Source organism: Poecilia reticulata, linkage group LG8 (assembly GCF_000633615.1).
Source record: "Poecilia reticulata strain Guanapo linkage group LG8, Guppy_female_1.0+MT, whole genome shotgun sequence".
Lineage (NCBI taxonomy): Eukaryota > Metazoa > Chordata > Actinopteri > Cyprinodontiformes > Poeciliidae > Poecilia > Poecilia reticulata.
Window position 1 is genome coordinate 20,832,180 of NC_024338.1, and position 18,066 is coordinate 20,850,245.

At 38.5% G+C, this 18,066-nt stretch overlaps 2 protein-coding genes across 2 annotated transcripts; both read right to left on the reverse strand.

Annotated features, from left to right (window-relative positions):
- Positions 1-1,306: 1,306 nt before the first annotated feature.
- Positions 1,307-8,332, reverse strand: atp6v0ca (ATPase H+ transporting V0 subunit ca). Its single transcript, XM_008416617.2, has 3 exons — positions 8,112-8,332; positions 4,406-4,589; positions 1,307-2,452 (listed from the first exon to the last, which is right to left on the reverse strand). The coding sequence occupies exons 1-3, from the start codon at positions 8,185-8,187 to the stop codon at positions 2,248-2,250; spliced, it is 465 nt and encodes a 154-aa protein (XP_008414839.1). The 5' UTR covers positions 8,188-8,332; the 3' UTR covers positions 1,307-2,247.
- Positions 8,333-11,294: 2,962 nt separating this feature from the next.
- Positions 11,295-16,546, reverse strand: ypel3 (yippee-like 3). Its single transcript, XM_008416619.2, has 5 exons — positions 16,175-16,546; positions 14,619-14,737; positions 14,414-14,457; positions 13,750-13,858; positions 11,295-12,472 (listed from the first exon to the last, which is right to left on the reverse strand). Exons 2-5 carry the CDS (start codon positions 14,733-14,735, stop codon positions 12,383-12,385), a joined length of 360 nt encoding a protein of 119 aa, XP_008414841.1. The 5' UTR covers positions 14,736-14,737; positions 16,175-16,546; the 3' UTR covers positions 11,295-12,382.
- Between the last annotated feature and the right edge of the window lie 1,520 nt (positions 16,547-18,066).

The window sequence follows — 18,066 nt, forward strand, 5'->3', positions numbered from 1 at the left end:
GCTATGAAGCTTACCGGAAATTGCCTTCACTGTAAACATCAACCATCCTTCACTGCGAAGAGAAAAGTACCGAGCTGAACGAGTTGGCTGTGTATGTTAATTTAAAGTTTTGGAAGCGTTGCAAACACGGACTGGATGTCTTCTTCCAATTCTTCCGCCGCCATTGCTAAAACATCCTACAATGCTAAAACGGCACAGAAAATCGACGTTATTGTTCATTTATGACGTCATTGTTCATTTATGAAGTTGTGCCCAAGTCGTTCCCATGTTATATTGCCACGGTTTATTTTTATTTCGTTATTATTAATAGCGACTTGTCTTGTCCTCTCACCATCCTCCTGGCCGTGTGGTAGCAAGATAACTTTGAATTATCCTCCTGCCTCATTTGTCATAGTTCCAGATGTTTTTAGCTTTTTAAATCATAAGTAGGTGAACTGGAGCTAACTTTTTCCATGTATTTCAAATTTATTTATTCATTTTTTGACAATCCTGGGGTGACTGCAGCTCCTCCGAAATAACATCTCAGCAGTGATTGTTCAATGTCTCATGTCTATGCTTTTATTTTGAAGGTTTCTTTTCTTCTATCTTGACATTCGTCAGCTGATCAATTTCTGTTTACTGTTGAGAGCAATCAGTGATGATGTGAGTAGTGATATAAGTGAATAAGTGGATGTTAATTATCACTACTGACAGAGTTGGTTAGCTGCTAGTATATTTCTATAGTTTTATTAATGTCTGTTTTACTCTTAATGTGGTTTTGTATTAAAACTAGCATTTGACCGTTAGTCTTGAGCTTTGACCAGTTAGTTTGAGTCTACATCGTTTAAATTTAAACAGAGGGAATAAATGCTGATATTTAGGTCTTTTTACTCACTTGTGTTACATTTACAATAGTGATTTGGAAGTTTTTATTATTTCTGCTTTTTCAGGAACTGCTTCACTATACAAGCATCGTTGTACAGTTCTTCAGTAAAGCCCTTTAAAACATTTGATGACCAGCGCGGTTTCTGACTAAAGTCCTGTAGTGGTCAATTAAGCAAATCCAGCAACAGAGGTCAAAATCCTCAACAGCTATGATTTTGTGCCAATTTTTGCATTTTAATCAAACACTACGATATTTTTACACTGCACTGCTGTAAAACAAGGGGTGTAAATTAGATTGATCAATATTAGTTATTCAGTTACAGCCATGGGTAAAGAGTAAATATACATGTTCTTTGTTCAGATTTCAAAGGTATCGTCCACATATTGACAAGGTTCATACTAAAGTTTTCATGAACACAACAAAAGCCGTTTTGACAATGAATGGAGGAGGTTGAGTTTTATTTGGAAATCTGACAGGCATGGCTGAACAGTGAGCTCTCACTTTGAACAAAAAAAACAAAATCAAGACAGCAGCACTACAGGTAAACAATACTAGTGTCTGAGAATGTCATGAACATAAAACCACACATTATGCACTCAGATCTCTCACACAGACACACACACACAGTCATCTTCATGTGAACATGTGGACATCCTCCAATAATAATCACACTATATCCAGAGGAATTCCAAGCACTTAGAACAATTACCCACAGTGCAATAAATCTAACTATACACAGATAATTTATATATTTTATGTATATAGGGTATTTCAATAAACCATTTAGACGGCTTCAAAATCTTCATAGCTTTCCATAAATAGTGACAAAAAAATAATCTGAGATTCAAAGATGGTTCCCGAAAAAGAACATGGAAAAAATAAAATAAAATACTAGTGTGCACAACTTTTCAGCAGTCTCAAAAAAAAAAAAAAGATAATGATGATTAAAACCCACCAACAAAAGACAAAAATTAAAAGAGAAATGGGTGGGGGGGTGGGGGGGGTAAACGTTGATACTCACACTCACAGCACAGACTGGTTACTACATTTACTGAGGATGGGAGGACTCTGGATCACTGTACAGTTTAAGATTAGACAATATAATCAGGCAGACTGTCCACACATCATCTCACAACAAACAGTACATGTTCATGCCCGTTCTGTACGCACAAGACCTGACACAACCGGATGGCTTAAAACAAAATGGAGTAGATCACACCTAAAGAGGACAAGGCTGTCGAGACCGACAGCCAGCATGTTTCTGCCGCCATCCCATCCTGTCAGATCCGCGGGGTGTCATGGAAGAAGGTGAAACTCTCCTATTTGTTCGCGCTGCTTCGATGTGGAATGAATGAGATGGTGGTTTTGATGGAGAGAGACACTTATTTTGTGGATAGGATGAGGGCCACGATCAGGCCGTAGAGCCCCAGCACCTCGGCGAAAATCAGGATCAGGATCATCCCCACGAAAAGCCGGGGCTGCTGAGCGGTGCCCCTCACGCCGGCGTCGCCCACGATGCCGATGGCGAAGCCGGCCGCCAGGCCACTCAGGCCCACGCTCAATCCGGCGCCGAGATGCAGGAAACTCCTAAACAGAGGTCGTAGGAAAGAAGAAAAAGTCTTAGTTTATACAGCTGTGAATTAAGTTTATACATAAACAACTGGCCAGAGGTGGGGAACTATTTTCCCTTTATCCAAGTTGATCAGTCATTAGCTGTTTGAAAACTAGAAAAGCCGATTTGCTTCATTTTCAGTCTATAAACGCAGCAACCAATAACATGCACTTTGATGTACTTTCTCTAATAACATAAAAAACAAGATGAGGGTTGGGGATGTGCATTAATGTGGACAATCTTGTAATTTCTTCATTTTGATTAAAAACTACAACTTCCATTAATTATTTGTGCTACAAACATTATAAAGAAATTAACATTATAGTAAAAATTAAATCTGAACTAGCAGACCCCAAAGTAAACCAAGTAGGAAAAACATGATTGGTGCATCTATATTAATTAGACGAGCAATTACAAATACTAAACAAAAAAGTGTACATGCTAAAGCTTTAGACTAGAAAATTTCACACCCGTCAACTGCATAAGATGCAAACTGTCATCTGCATAAAATGCAGATGACAGTTTAAAAACAGTCAACTCCATAAACATTCAGAAAACTGTTTTATATCGACTGCTCTCACAGCAAGGCCAGAAAGAAATACTTTGAACGGCGTTAGTAATACTATTTAGAGTTTCTAAAACTAGCAGGTCCAAGTTTTAGAAAAACTACAGGTTGTAGATCAGCAACAAATCCCAGCGCATTTCCTTTTTACCAACACCGCTCCTCCAAAGCAGATATTTTGTGGTAAACAGAAACTCTTTCAGATTTAAGTTTATTTTGAGCTTAGTTTGAGCAGCCTAGTTAAACCCTTAGATCGGTCTGAACAGAAAAATAACTAATGTTTCTCTTGTAAGAAGTTTTAATTGATTTTGTATGCATTAGACTACTGTCATTTAATCAGATAATCTTTGCATATTTAAGTGAAGTATGACTCAAGTAAATCACTCCTTGCTTGGGTGTTTTTTTTGTCTACCTTGTTTAGAAGGAATGTGTAGGTTTGATTTTCCCATCTAAATGGAAGTAAATTTATATTTGGTTCTGATAAAGAATACAGTCTATTTGGGAAATTAAACACCTAGTCTATTTTATTCTGTTACATTCACCAGTTCTCAGTTCTCTAAGCTGAGAACACACCAATCCCACGACTCACAGCAGGACTGATTATTCCTAACAGCCTATCTAACACATTGAATCTGTGCCGTTTCAGCCATTCTGGTGATGGGAGACGGAGATTTTTATTCTGCTATAGAGCCATTCCTTCTGGCAACTTACACAAAAATAATTTTAAACATCCTCTTTTTCAATCTGCCTTTCCAGGCTCAATTTGTTTGGGTTAAGCTCTTCCAAGTTCATTTGACACGACATTAACTGATGAAAGACGTATGAACAGCGTCTTTTTCCAGCTTTAATTATTAAATCTGGAGTAATTAAACCCTTAGACAGGTCTATGGGGAGACAGCAGGACACAAGAAACGGAAAAGAAGACAGGAGGGGAAGGATTGAATGGGGTTAGGGAAGACACAGGAGGAGAAAAACACAGAGGGAAGGTAGAAAAGAAGGTTGAATGGATAGAAGGACACATGGAAGTGGAGGAAAAGAAGAAAGGAGTGAAGATATGAGGGAAACAATGGAGAAGAATGAAAAACAGGAGGATGGAAAAAGGCAGGAGACAGAAATGGAGGTAGGACAAGGAGATATAGAAGAAAAGCCAAACAGACATGGAAGCACAGAACATGGAGAAGGACAATCTGTCCCAGAAGCTTCAGAAAGCAAAGAGGAGATAAGGTGCTAACGTTGTTAGCAGAAGCTGGATAGACAGCTGGTTATCTGGGGACTACGTTTGCTACAATCCCGAAAGCATTAACGCTGGTAAATGAGCTGATCATTTATAAGCCAGAACCGTGAACACAGCAGATGTCTTCCTTACTTGTAGAGACTGACTCTCTCCGAGATGTTGTTGGCTATCAGCACGGCGACCACCAGCCCGTAGATGGCGATGATACCCGCCATGACGACGGGGATGATGGACTTCATGATGAGCTCTGGCCGCATCACAGACATGGCGGCAATGCCCGTGCCGCTCTTCGCGGTCCCATATGCTGCTCCTAACGCTGAAACGAGACACACCAAACAGTCCCCATTAACTCACCGTTTGACTCCAAACTCCCTTCACGCAGATGAGACGACGTTTCATTTTCAAAAAGCGACCTGGGTAAACTTCCGTCAACGGTTGCGGCTAAATCCCACAGTGCAGCGAAGCAAGCCGGTTAAATGTCAATTCTCCAAGGAATTATTAAATATTTAAAGAGATCCTCTCCAAGCTTAAACTGATGTCATGCATGTGAGCTCTTCCAGCAGTTTTCCTCTGAGCCGCTGTCACTCCGTGTTTTAATAAAGTCTCAGCACGCTGCTCCAATATGCTGACGTTTAACGGAGTACACATGAAAGCTAAACAACAATTTATCCGCACAAGGTGAGCGTCCTCTGAGGCCTGGCCCTTTAAATCTGACCAGAAACATGTATTTTCAGGGATGAAGCATCGCAGATCAAAGCGCTGCTCCTCACATCTGCACATCTGTCGCTGTGCCGCTCACATCACAGATTCATCTAATCCCGCCGCTCGGGGCTGCGGAGCAGAGATCAGGTCAAGAAAACTACGCATCACTGCATGCAACTTGGTTATTACAGAATAATTCAGGAAGGTCAGTTTGCAAACCAAATAAATACTCAAGAAAAGTTTGGATCGCAAACTGAACTGCATTTGGCTGAAGGGTTCTTATAAAGTGAACCGAAACAATTTTTTTTTTATGAAAGCAGGATGTGTGTCAACGTCTGGAATTTTTAACGTTTAGTTTCAGCCAGCGAACAAACTTCACTTGTGAAGTGATGCACGCTATTCACTGCACTTTCTGGCACCTGGGCTTATTTTGATTTATAGAAAAATAAATGCAGCTGGTTCTCACTAATAAAAAACAAACAAAAAAAACCACACACAGAAACAACAACAAAAAAAAACTTAGCACAGCCCCTATGAAGGATGCATATCAAGTAGAACGTCTTATTAATGTATTGAAAGTGCAGCAAAAAAAAGAGCTGCCCCATATCAAGGTGATGCATCTACAGAAATGATGATGCTAACCGGTCCAACCCTTTAGGCTGTCTTCATTCTAAAACTGTAGGATGACAGTTGTAATAACTTTCTAAGGACCTTATCGTGACAATGCTTTAAAGGCCGACAGGTTTATAATCCACATTTGTCACAAATCTTGCAGCAACACAATAAAAGTTGAATAAAAGCCGTGCTGTTGCTTGTTTTGGCATTTGGACAAATTTGGAGCAGAATGTTATATTTATAACAAGTAGAATCATAGACAGGTTTATTTTCCAAACGCATAAATTGTATTTAACATAGTTAACACTCAAAGTGGGAGGACTTTAGCCTGCATGCATGACAATAGATGCTTTCCTGCTGTTTGTGTATCAGTCATGTAAAGGGTGAACAACACCGGCTGTGTCGTCCCTTCAAAAGCAGCTTCAGCTGCTGGTTTGGGTTTCACTTTCAAGTATTTCCAAGTAAGTAAAAATATTAATCGATTACATGGTTGGTGATCCATCTCATTCATTCATTGGCAACATAATCAACAGTTAATGTTTTTGGTTTAGCAACACTGAGTTCGATTTGCTTGAAGATGAGACAATTTTTTAAACAAATCAATTAGTCTGTTAGATAATGTTTTAAGCCACACACATACATACATACATACATACATACATACATATATATATATTATATATACACATACACCAAAAGAAAAAGAAGCAGAACTGATTCGACATGTAAACCCAGTCTAGACAACACAGTTCCTCATGTAAATGTCAGTCATATCCAAATAGAATAAATATTCAGTAAATCTCCCTGATCTGGTAATTTGACTGCAAGTTTTTGAATCTTTAGCGAATCATTAAAAGCTCAAATGGAGGATTTTGGATGTATCCCGCTGAAATGTGTCTTATTGCAACTTAAGAAAAAACACATTTTGTCCAGGCTACTAAACATACTAAATTCATGAACACTCAAAGTTTTCCCCTTCCTCCATAATTACCACAGTTGTAGTGTTTTTTTGATCCTCCTCCAACAGCATTGTCTCAGACATAAAAGGCAGCTCTATTTAAACCAACAGAGAGCACCAGGGGTTGAACGTAGCCGTGTTTTGAAATTTACAAATGCACAAGAAAGGCTTTTTGAAGACGTTTTGTCCTCACTGGTGCAGAGAAAAACTACACCGTCTCCCTCCAGCTGCCTGATGGGTGAGCAGGTAAACATTTAGCAGGTGTTTGCGTTCTCCGTGATCCGCTTTGTCGGTTTGATGAGGGAACCAACCGGTCTCACTTATTAGACTGCCAGCGCTGTAATCGAGTGTGTGCCAAAACAATAACTTGATGGTTTGTTCCTCTGTAGCGTCGATACTGAAAAACCTTTCCAAGAACAACATTACGCAGGCAGGAAGGGCTCTGAAGTTCAAACAGCATAAAGCTAATTAAAACAGTATCCTATCTGCTCATGAACCAGTCTGATGGGTAAAAGAAGTAGTGTAATTCAGGCTGAAATGTACAGGACGTTTACTGAATTTCATGTGTTGAGAACAAGATTTTGGAAAGTAAAAAAAAAAAAATCTATTTTTTTTGGCTGCAAAAGAAAATCTGCAGTATTAGTAAAAACAAAAAAAAAGTTGGAAAAGACAATAACAGGCGACTTCCTTCTTTGTGTGTAAAATGAACTCATGGGACCTGATGATGATCTTTGGATTAGTACTGACAATTTTGTCTTTTAAATGATTTCCAATGTCTACTGTTGGTACATTAAAGAGATTTATACCAAGTTGAAACGCTATCGTGTGTTCATAGAGTTGTATTAAATGTAACTGGTAATCCCTCACGTCTTCATTAATTATTGATGAAAGAAATAAGTGTTTTACATTAGCTTGAATCAAACCCACTGAATTAGATTACATTTCTTCACATTTTCTCAACACAACACTTCGTGTTCAAGAAGTGGAAGTAGTTCACTGCGCATGCACAGAAGGCTGTGCAAGATGACTGAATGAATGAATGGATCATCCCTTTAAATTGTCGCTGTGATGTTTAGGCCTCCATGTTCCTTTCCTGACTCACCTTCAACAACAAACCCAAGAAAAGGATCGACAAGATTAACCATTAACCTTACATCCGTTTTTGTTTTAATCCATTCAATCATGGTTCGTTACATGTCATGTGCTGAGAAAGAGAAGCTGCCACCTCACTGACTGTGTGCGTCACCAGTCAGCAGCAGACACGATTACGGCCTGAATATAATGTCAGTGGCTCCACCAGAGCAGAGGCAGGCAGCTTGTTCCGACTGTCCGCAGCAGCAGCAGCACCAGCAGCACCAGCGGCAGCCTTACCCCGCCTCTACCTCGCATCATCCCCGACAGGTGTGCGAGCCCTGGCCGCCACCAAAAACCAGCAACCAGAGACACGGTTTGTGTGAAGGCAGCGGTCGTTTCTAATTTCATCCTTCGACACCTGGCTAAGATAGCATGAAACAAAAGGGTGTCAATTTGAGGAGGAGAAGAAGAAGAAGCTGGTTTAGTTACCGCTGAAGACCATGGCCGCAGAAGCTCCCATCACGGCGAAGAAAGGTGAGTACTCGGGGCTCTCCTCAGAAGACATTGTCACTCTTCCCTTCGGACGACAAAGCTGGACGGCACAATATCCTCTCTTTCTTTGGCGGGGGTTCCCCTGTCCCTCCGTCACCTCTGGGCAGCTTTAAACACCGCGAAACAGCGAGAACGACCAGCGATGGCTCCAGTGGAGAAGAGGAAAATGGCGAAACGGAAAAAGTCACATGACCAGCCATGGCGGAGGGATCCAACTGAGCCGAGGCGGGTGTGTCCGACTAACAAATGTGAAATACTCACTCATTGATTTATATTTAACGGTCAAACGTATGTAGAATATTCTAATTTTGAATTATTTTTTAAGTAAATCTCATATAACCACTGCTGTTGATGTTATTAAATGAATTAATGTGTGTCATTTTTGTTTAGTGGTATGTTCTGCTGCAAGTGCACTGACTGCAGCTGAAACCAGTCGTCACTACACGCTGGCGTATTAATTATTAGTACCAAATGTTCACTAAAAACCAACATCAAACGGCGACCGCTCTCTATAATTTAACATGGAAAACCAACTACTAGATCCTATAATAAGTGGTTTTCTCAGTCTCAGGGACTAGAAACAGAGCCCTGAGGTGTTTGCGTCAAGGTGACACTCCAATGAAGATGGGTATTTCTGATGTCAGCGGGTGTATCACTTCGTCATTTAATGCTCTCATTTGACAAAACTTTGCATATTTCATTTTTTTTTACAGTATTCTTGTGTCTTTTCATGTTCCTTTCAAAGAGGTCTTTCTTCGAGTAAGGTCATGTCTTAAAGTTAGCAGGTTTAATTTACATTGTTTTGTGAAATTTGCATTAGATCCTGAGATGGTGAAAAAAGTCATATGAAAATAAATAAAGGTAAAAACATATCAAAAGTCATACCAGCAGGAATACTTTTGCACAGAAGAGCACCAAATGTTAAATGCAGACATTTTTTCGTTCTTGGTCACAAGTTTAGCTTCACCTTTGAACCTAAAACACCAGCTTCAGGCATTTATCTCATTAACTCATTTTAAAGGCTTTGATTACTGATTTAGTGACTGCAACTTTTTTAACTTACAAGTAATTTGTGCTGCAAGAATACTTTTGTAAGACTTTTTTTCCTTCTACTCTAAGTGTAGACTGGATATAACGTTTTATTTTATTTTCAGAATAATTCTGTAGAACCTGTTAACAGAATTGAGGCCTTTGTTTCTTCATGATAAATTACCAGACTTTTAAGATTAAAAATAAAATGTCTAATAGACTTTTGTACTATCTTGAAATTCCCCAAGCTATCATGTGGTTGTGCTTTCACAACAGTTCTTAAAAATGAAAAGTGAAAGAGGGGCTGCAGACAATGCAAAGCACACACATGACAGTCAGTAGCCCCTTTGTCACATGGGAAAGAAATGTGCAATCAGTTTCAGAGCTTTTTCATGTGACCAGTTTCTGTTCAAAGCACGAGAATGCGGTCTTTGCCATTTGCAAACTTTTCTTTTTGACATTAAAAAGTAAAATGTTTAACAAGAAGGAAGGAAAACCATTCTTTTATTATGTATTAGCTTTAAAGATAAGTTATTAAATAATTTGCCAATTTAATACTCTGAAAAAATGGATGACATAGTTACACATCAAATGACCAATCAGCAAAATAAAGCTGATTGGTCGCATTTACACACGCATTTAGCGTGTGTAAAGCATCTTTTGTTTAAAATTGTGCCAATATTTACTTCATGCTCATCTAACAGGGGCTGTGGTCTACCCGACGGCTGAGACGAACATCGCCATCTTCTGGACAGCCGCAAGGACTACAGCCACGTTTTAAAATCTAAAAAAAAAAAAAGAAAATTTCTAAAATCAAAAATTAAATTTTTATAAACCAGACTGATTAAAAAAAGATATTGCCATAAAAGTAATTAATCTATTATGTTATGACAGAACTTATCCTATTTGTAGGACATTGGTGTTCAAAACTTTTGACGCGAGGCAAAAAAATTAATTCATAAGGACTTGAGGACCAAATAAATTCAATTTCTTTTTATTGATACAAAATTCAATATTTTGTACTAAATATTGAATTTTAGTCACCTTTTTTTAGTCTAAAATATATCACATTTTTTAGAAAACATTCATTTTGTGTATTTACTTCTCTTAATTTACCAGCAGGCCAAATTTGTACTATTCTTGAACTGCAGTCTGTGGCGACACAGAACCGCTCCGCAAACGGACCTTTAATCGTCTTTTACACACCCCTGCTTTAGAAACTAAGTGTGGTTTTAACACGTCTGACAGTCTGCATCTCCCTGATATTTTCACTTTCATTTTGAGTTCAGCATATATATGTTACACAAACATCTGGCTTACATTGTAGCCAAGTACCTCTCAGTGTGCAAAGGTAAACAAACCCCTTCATACACACAAATATTGATAACTGATATTAAATCATCTTTTTCTGCAGCAAATTTATGTGGTTAACCCTATTTGTTATTAAGTTATACTTTTAAATATAAGCCAATATCCCAGCAGACCTACGAAAACGGTCAACAGGGTTCAAGACTGTCCTGCTAAATTGATAGCGAGGCTCTAATCAGTCAAAGTGAGCCGCAGCTCAAAGCAAGCAGCTGAAATGCTACCAGCTGTTCAGGAGCATGTGTGTGAGGCAGAAAGAAGCTGCTGGCTCAGTCTGCTCCTTTCAGCCCATTAGTACATACAGTACCTTTCCAAAGTATTTAAAAACCCCTGGAATTTTTCCGTATTTTGCCACATTACAGCTGCAACAACCAACTTTTTCCACTCTTGCACTTCAGTTTTGGATAACTTTGTGCTAGTTCACCACACAAAACACATCCATGTATGTGGCTGTAATGTATCACAATGTTTAAATGTTAATGAATTCTTTAGCAAAGTGCTGTGCATTTTATCAATCAAGTATGAAAATATACATGTAGAATTAATATTAATAGTATATATCTAAATCATGTAAAAAAAATAATAAAGTGCCTAGTTATTTTCAGGACATAAAGAGACGCTGCCTCAGTAATTGACAGAGTATTAAATATTAAACTACATAAAGAAGTGTAACCAGAAGTTATATGAAATGTATTTGCAGCAACAAAAGACGACTCAATCCCAAAATGTACAGCCAATCTGTATTTTAATGAAAGACCAGGTTAAAATAAAAACCACTTTAATGAAAGCAGACACTTTTAAAAATCACCATAAATATGCTACATCTATCCTAACCACAATTTGCATTAACGCAGTGAAGCTAATGTGTCGAAAGGAACAGCTCAGTGTTAGGCAATGCGCAAAACGTATAAAGGATATAGGTCTCATTAGCATTGAATGGAAGTAAAGCTATCCCAAGTGTGCAGTGAAAAGAAATCTAGAAGTAGAAATCAGTTCCAGACTAATGCTTCACAACACCATCCAGCTCAAGATGCCTCACTGCAAACAGACACGCACATCCATAAAGTTATACCTGTGAACAGAAGACTCACTACAGATTGAAGAATTCTTGCAGAAGATTTCTGTTGGCCTTATAACTAACTCAATATCCCGATTGCCATACTGACTCCAGAATAATTAAAAAATACAAATTAATAACAATAATAAAAAAAAAGAAGAAAACAAAAACAAAGAGCTCGCCTGCTGCTCTATATATTCCCATATCCTCCTTGTATATTCAACTTAAAGAAGCTCTACCATTGAAACAAACATTGCATCAAAACCTGCACCTTTAGCTCAAAAGAAGAAGAAAAAAAATTCAATTATCAATGGTCGAGCTCTTTAGCTTTGATTGGCCTTGTGGTTTCACAGCAACACGGCTTAGTGATCACTGTAAACGTTTTGATCTTTCTTGCATTAAAAGGCTTTAAAACCCATCACACACCCGGTTTCCCCATGTAACCAAATCACCCACTCTCTCTCCACACGCAGAAGCCAAACACTTATTCAGTCCCAGAATAACCAATCAATCGTGATGACGATTTCAGTTAAATGTGTTGGTGATGTGGGGGGGGGAAGAACCATGAAGAGTAGACGAAGATAAGGCATCACATGCTATTCTTAGCAAAAGCTGCACGAAGTAAAAGTGTGGCACAGCAGTGGCTCGAAGGCGAGATGAGGACGATACACTTGAACCCTTTTACGACGAGGGGATGCAACTTTTTTTTTTTTTTCCTTTTTAAAAAGTCATGAAGAAGCATAGCGGTTTTTCCATTTCAATCCCAGCCGTTGTCCTTTATCATATGGGACAGCTCTATGATGTACTTCCCCTCCTTGTACTTCTGGCTGAGTTCGAAGGCTTGCTCCTGCAGAGGAAAGAGAAAGTTTTAATAAAGAGAACATCTTCACGTTTCTTTTTTTTTTTTTTTTTTTTTAAACCAACCAAGGTAGACTTAACTTAATCTGTTAAAACTATTTTTCAGCTAGTGTTGAAATAGTTGAACAAAACCTGCCTGATTACAAAAACCAAGCAAAAGACCTCAAAAAGCAACACATGTTCCACCGGGTGCTTGCTAACTGCTGCTGCCACTAGTCTGGTGGGGCTGCATGCAGAGGGGTGCTCTGTGAGGCGAACACTTGGCTGCAGACTGCAGGTCTGAGGAGGAGCTTTGGGTAAAAGGGCGGAGCTTTGTGAGAGAAAGTGTTTTGTCAAACTGTTGCCATGGGAGATTCAAGGATTCCTCAAAAATACATGACAGAACATTTTTACAAACTAAAATGATTGCAAAAACTTTTGATTTCTTTTTAAAACGTTTTCTGCAACAAGAGATCTTTATAAATGCTGTTGTTTCAGTTTTTTCCTACTTTGCATATAAAAAAAAAGAAAAAAAAAAAAGAAGAAAAAACCTGTTTGTGTCTTCCAGGATTTTATCGTGTCTGAAATGACCTGCAGCGTTTTAAAGTCCAAGGTTTACAGCAAACAGAGCAACTCTGTCACAAGAAACAAATACCGGCTCTCCCAGTTTCCACTTCTACTGAACAGCATTACCATTGCATAACGCATGGGAAGAAATTAGTGTATAAGCCTCAGAGTAATTATGAACTGACGAGGCTTAGAAGAGACAGGTGAGAAAAAGGAGGGGATAAAAAGTCTAACGACGTGCAGCATTATGGGAAACCGCATTGTTAGAACAAACTAGTCTAGCAGGCTTTTTATTTGTGAAAGCAGCAGCTGCTGACCACAGGAAGTCAACATTACAGGTGGAAAGACTCCAATGTCATACAGGCCGGATAGAATGGCCTAGTAAAAGTCCAGGCATAAATACATGGGAGAAACCATTGGAAGACTTGAAATTGGAGTTTACAGATGCTCTCAATTAAAAATGACTGCCGTCTCCATGCCACATTTTTTTCTAACTTTTATATGTAAATAACGTTTAAAATCATGCATCCTTGTGTTGGTCACATAAAGTCAAATTATCACACATAAATTTGTGTTTAAGGTGAAAGAATGTGCAAGGAGTATGGACATTTATCTAAATTGTCATTTCTTTTCGGTCGGATGGTTTTCTGCACAAACCTGGAGCACAGTGAGAAACGTCTTTGCAGAGAACTACTTGATATACTATAAAGAGTTACTTACATATTTCCAGCCCAGAGTGGTGTGACAGTTTTCACAGTAAATGTCGGCCACTGCGTGGAGTCCTGTAAGCAGCAGCCTCTCCTCAGCGGGACCGCAGCCAACATTAACCCTGAAATCAACAGCGATGTCCCAGATCAGATGTTTTTACTATAATCACACTTCTTTCCTCAATTGCACAGTCAGCTTCCTCCCACAGCTACTGTTATGTCTTTTCATAGGAAAAGTTTACAGAACATAAAAAGAAAGGGCGTACGAGGACACTTATGTTTTTAAAAATATCTCAGGTTTAAATGTGTCTAATGTTGTTTAGTGGACTTGCTTCTGTTTCTGTTTGTTGCTGACCCACTAACCTAAAAAAAAATTCAAGCATAACCAAAGTGAACTGGCCCAACTTTGAGCTCCAATCAAGAGGAATAAAAACCAACCTAGTTATCTGTCGACAGCGTGGTTAGTGTAAGCACGTTTGCTCTCAGCAGTGTGTTCAGATGGAAAAAGAACATTTCAGAAACTGCATGCTTTGGAAAAAAGGTCAGAGATTGCCAAGTGTTTCAAAGGAGACATTTGAGGAAGTGATTTAAAAAAAAGAAGAAAAAAAAAGAAAAGAAACTCATGATTAAATAAACAAATCTCTTATGAAACTTGTGGTCGCATTCAAAATACTCACACTGAGTTAAAGAGGTACGCTCGGCCTTGGCTGCCTTGAAATGACTGAAAGTAATAGGGGGGGAAAAAATACCCACATGAAATCAAAAACAAAAAGAATATCAGTTTCATTTTTCTGTTTTTAATACATAAGAGGAAAACTAGGCCGCATATAATGTAAAGCACTCAAAATAAGCATTACGACAGAGGCCTGGCAGCATGTTTACCTTTGAGATAAGATCGTCATGGTTTGCCAGATGGGCGCGGCAGTGCACACAGCTGTAACGGCGGTGGCAAGAGTCCAGGTAGGCCTGGAAGGTCTTGGCTTTTGTCAGCTTCACCATGTCTGTACAGGAAAAAGACAGAGAGCACATGTTGCATTACTGTACAAGATAATCCAGGGAAAAACTGCTTTGGATTTCACGTGGTTGAACAGAATTCAGGTCAGATCACTAAGGAGAGTCAGATTTTAAACACAAACAGATTTGGTCACTACTGCATGCAGCTCATTAAAGCTATATTTGGTTCAAAGTTCTGGACCTGCAGAAAACGTCTGACCTAAGAGATACACCGATTAGGTTTTTCCATGCAGGTGTCATTTAGAGATCAATAACGGATGGAGTTCTTCACTTTGTTGCATTTACTAAAGAGCAGCAAAAACAAAACAAACCTCCCCACCCCAGATTTTTCATTATTTGACTAGTTTGTCATCATTTAGAACCGAGAAGTAAAAGACCAGGTGATTAATTAGTGCATCTGCAATCGTCTGGATATCAGAATTTCCCTGTGATTTGATCAGCAGAACAAAAACTTAGGATTCCAATTCCATTTTCAGACAGTGAACACATCACCCAATGACAACATGTACTTTAATGCACTTTTTGAATAAATATCTGCTGAATGTGAAGGATCTTTGGCTCAATAATAATATTCAAATTCCTTCATTTTCTGCTACACTCAAAAATTAATATATTTTTTCTTTTTTTTACAAAACCAGCAGTGTAGTTCTAGTCCGATGTGTTGTAGTCCTAATCAGAGTCTGCGCCTCAGATCGAAAGGAAAACCTTTATCGGTACAGCCCTCAGGAAAGCCTGATCGGTGAATATTTGGTTATTATATGAGCTACAAATGCATCGATCAAGCTATTCTTGGCCTACATTAATTTTCAGTTTTCTCTGCCGATTTTGTTCAATTCCGTCTTTTAGTTCTAAAAATCATAACATAGAAAACAGAAAAAAATATATATGTTGCAGGAACTTTGACAGAGGTAGTTTTAGAACAAACGGGGGAGAAATGGTAAAGTCCGATCAGTTAATATAAATAACGACGCTAAATTTAGATATCCAAGCTCCCTGATCATTTCAACTTAAGGAAATGTTGCAGGCGGTTTTTCAATTTTAACATGTTCTTGGTCTCGTTTTCTTACAAAAGGGAAGTTTATTTGCTTTTACCGAAAAAAATAAGCGATCAACAACATTTGCACACAATTAGCAGTGAGTTGCATGATCTTATATCACAAAGACAAAGTAGGCGAAGACACAGCTCAGCCTGACTACTTCCTGTTTCAAAACAATTTGCACAACCAAGCTTTGGCTCAATTAGGCCACCAGTTAAGCCGCATTTCAATGTGCAGAGCTTTTCCCACATTGATAATCGTCTACACGAGCTGCTAAACGGGCCAAAAAACATGACTCTGTTACAAAGGACAGCACTAGCATGCTAGCTGCGCAAAGTCGGCACTGCAGCGAAGATGGACGAAATGTTTTCTTCTGTTTCCACTCACCTGCTAAAACTGAAGCTGTTAAAAGTATACACAGCGGTCTTCAGTGACTGTCAGTTTAATAATTGAAGGAAAGAGCAAATGTTAAGACTGTGAAGTCCAGCCTTTAGCTCGCCTCGGTGCTATAGTCCTCCACGCGCTGACCGTTGGGGGGGAGGAAAAACCAGCTCAGATTGTTTTTGTTGTAGCAGAGCCCGCGTTTCTGTTCTGACTCAACAACAAAGTTCTTCCACGGCCTTTTCAAAAACAGGAGCCGGAGATCTGACAATACTGGCAGGCTGACAAACCAGAGGGCAATGCGTTCCCCAGCGGAACAAAAATGCAGTTTGTTTATGAAAGCACGCAGATGGAGGAAGGGTGAAGGGTGCAAAACAAACCTCCGTCAACCAATCACAGCTCCCAGATGACGTTTAGAATGTGGGTCAACCAATCAGCTTCGGCTTCACGGGAGCCTTTTATGGCTATCAATGGGCTTGCTTTTTGATCCAGTTTCATAAATGTTGGGTTGGCTTTAGTGGTGGGAAGTCCGACTTTTTTTTCCAGGATTCAGATGTTGTGGCTCTATTGATAGTTAAGAGTCCGATATTTCCACTCCTCAACAGTTCTTCACTTACTTTCTTAACCTTTATAAAGAAGGCATGTTTTTATGTACCAAAATAGTTAAAAGTAATCATGTTTATATTTATATATCTTTTACTATTGTATTTCATGTTTAATACTTTTAAGATAAGAAAAATATTCACACCACTGGCAGATTTAAATGATGTAACATTATTTTTCAATCAACCAAGAGGTTTGGATTGAATAGGAAATTTGAATGACCTCTCAAAAGATAATAAAACAATGTAAATAGACAATTATATTTCTATTAATTAGATGAGTTCTAACATAAAAAATCATGTCCATAAATATAGGATGTAGAGTAATGTGTGCTACCAGGTTGACATTATATCAACCATCACAATGGTAGGTTGTTTTTAAATGGCAACGTTACCTACATTCAATATGATTGACTGCTATGCTAAATACCTGGTAGCTGCTTTATAAGCTCCAATTTCTTTGTGCTTGAAAGACAAACGTTTCAAGTTACCCGTTGGAAATAAAAAAAGAATGTTCCCTGAAGTCAGATACCTGACAAGGAAGGTCAGAGTTCACCAAACAGCCCTGAGTTCAGTATCTATTATGGCAGCCACACATACAAAACATAGTGAAAGGTGGAGGAATAAACTGTTTATCAGCATTTTTGACATTAAGCCAGAGGTAAATATAGAACAATGACTTATTTGAGCTATCTGAAAACAATAGCAGTCATTTTAGATTTTGGTTGTACAGGAAATTGTATTCTGTGATTTTTCTAAATTGAATCTGAATTAAACAGAATTAAACAGAACAAAGAAAAAATTAAAAGGCTGCTTTGGGATTGAAGCTAGATCTCAATATCCATTTTAGCCAAATAGTCTGGCATATCAGGCCACATCAGGCATTAACAGAACATAGTTATCTGTCTTGTCACTTGCTTGTCACTTTTCATCATTTAAAAACAAAATTCACAATTGACTAAAAAGAATTTTAAAATTGCCAGGAGTCAGGAAATCAGATTGCTTTATTTATTTATTTATTTTATTTATGTGACCCCTTTCAGGCCCATTTGAAATGCGCTTCCCAAAATCTAGATTACTTTTTCTAGACAATCTGTTACAATATGCTTGCTTTACAAGCATAGTCATTGCTTTATTCTCTCAAACAAATTATTATATTTCACTGATGAACTCCTTATTGAGTCAAACATTTCTATCACCAGGTTTTGGCGCTTCATACAGTTTCTGTTGTTCAGCTGACCACCAATTAAAGGCCTGGACACGTGACATGACAAACGAATTATTTAGAATGGCATT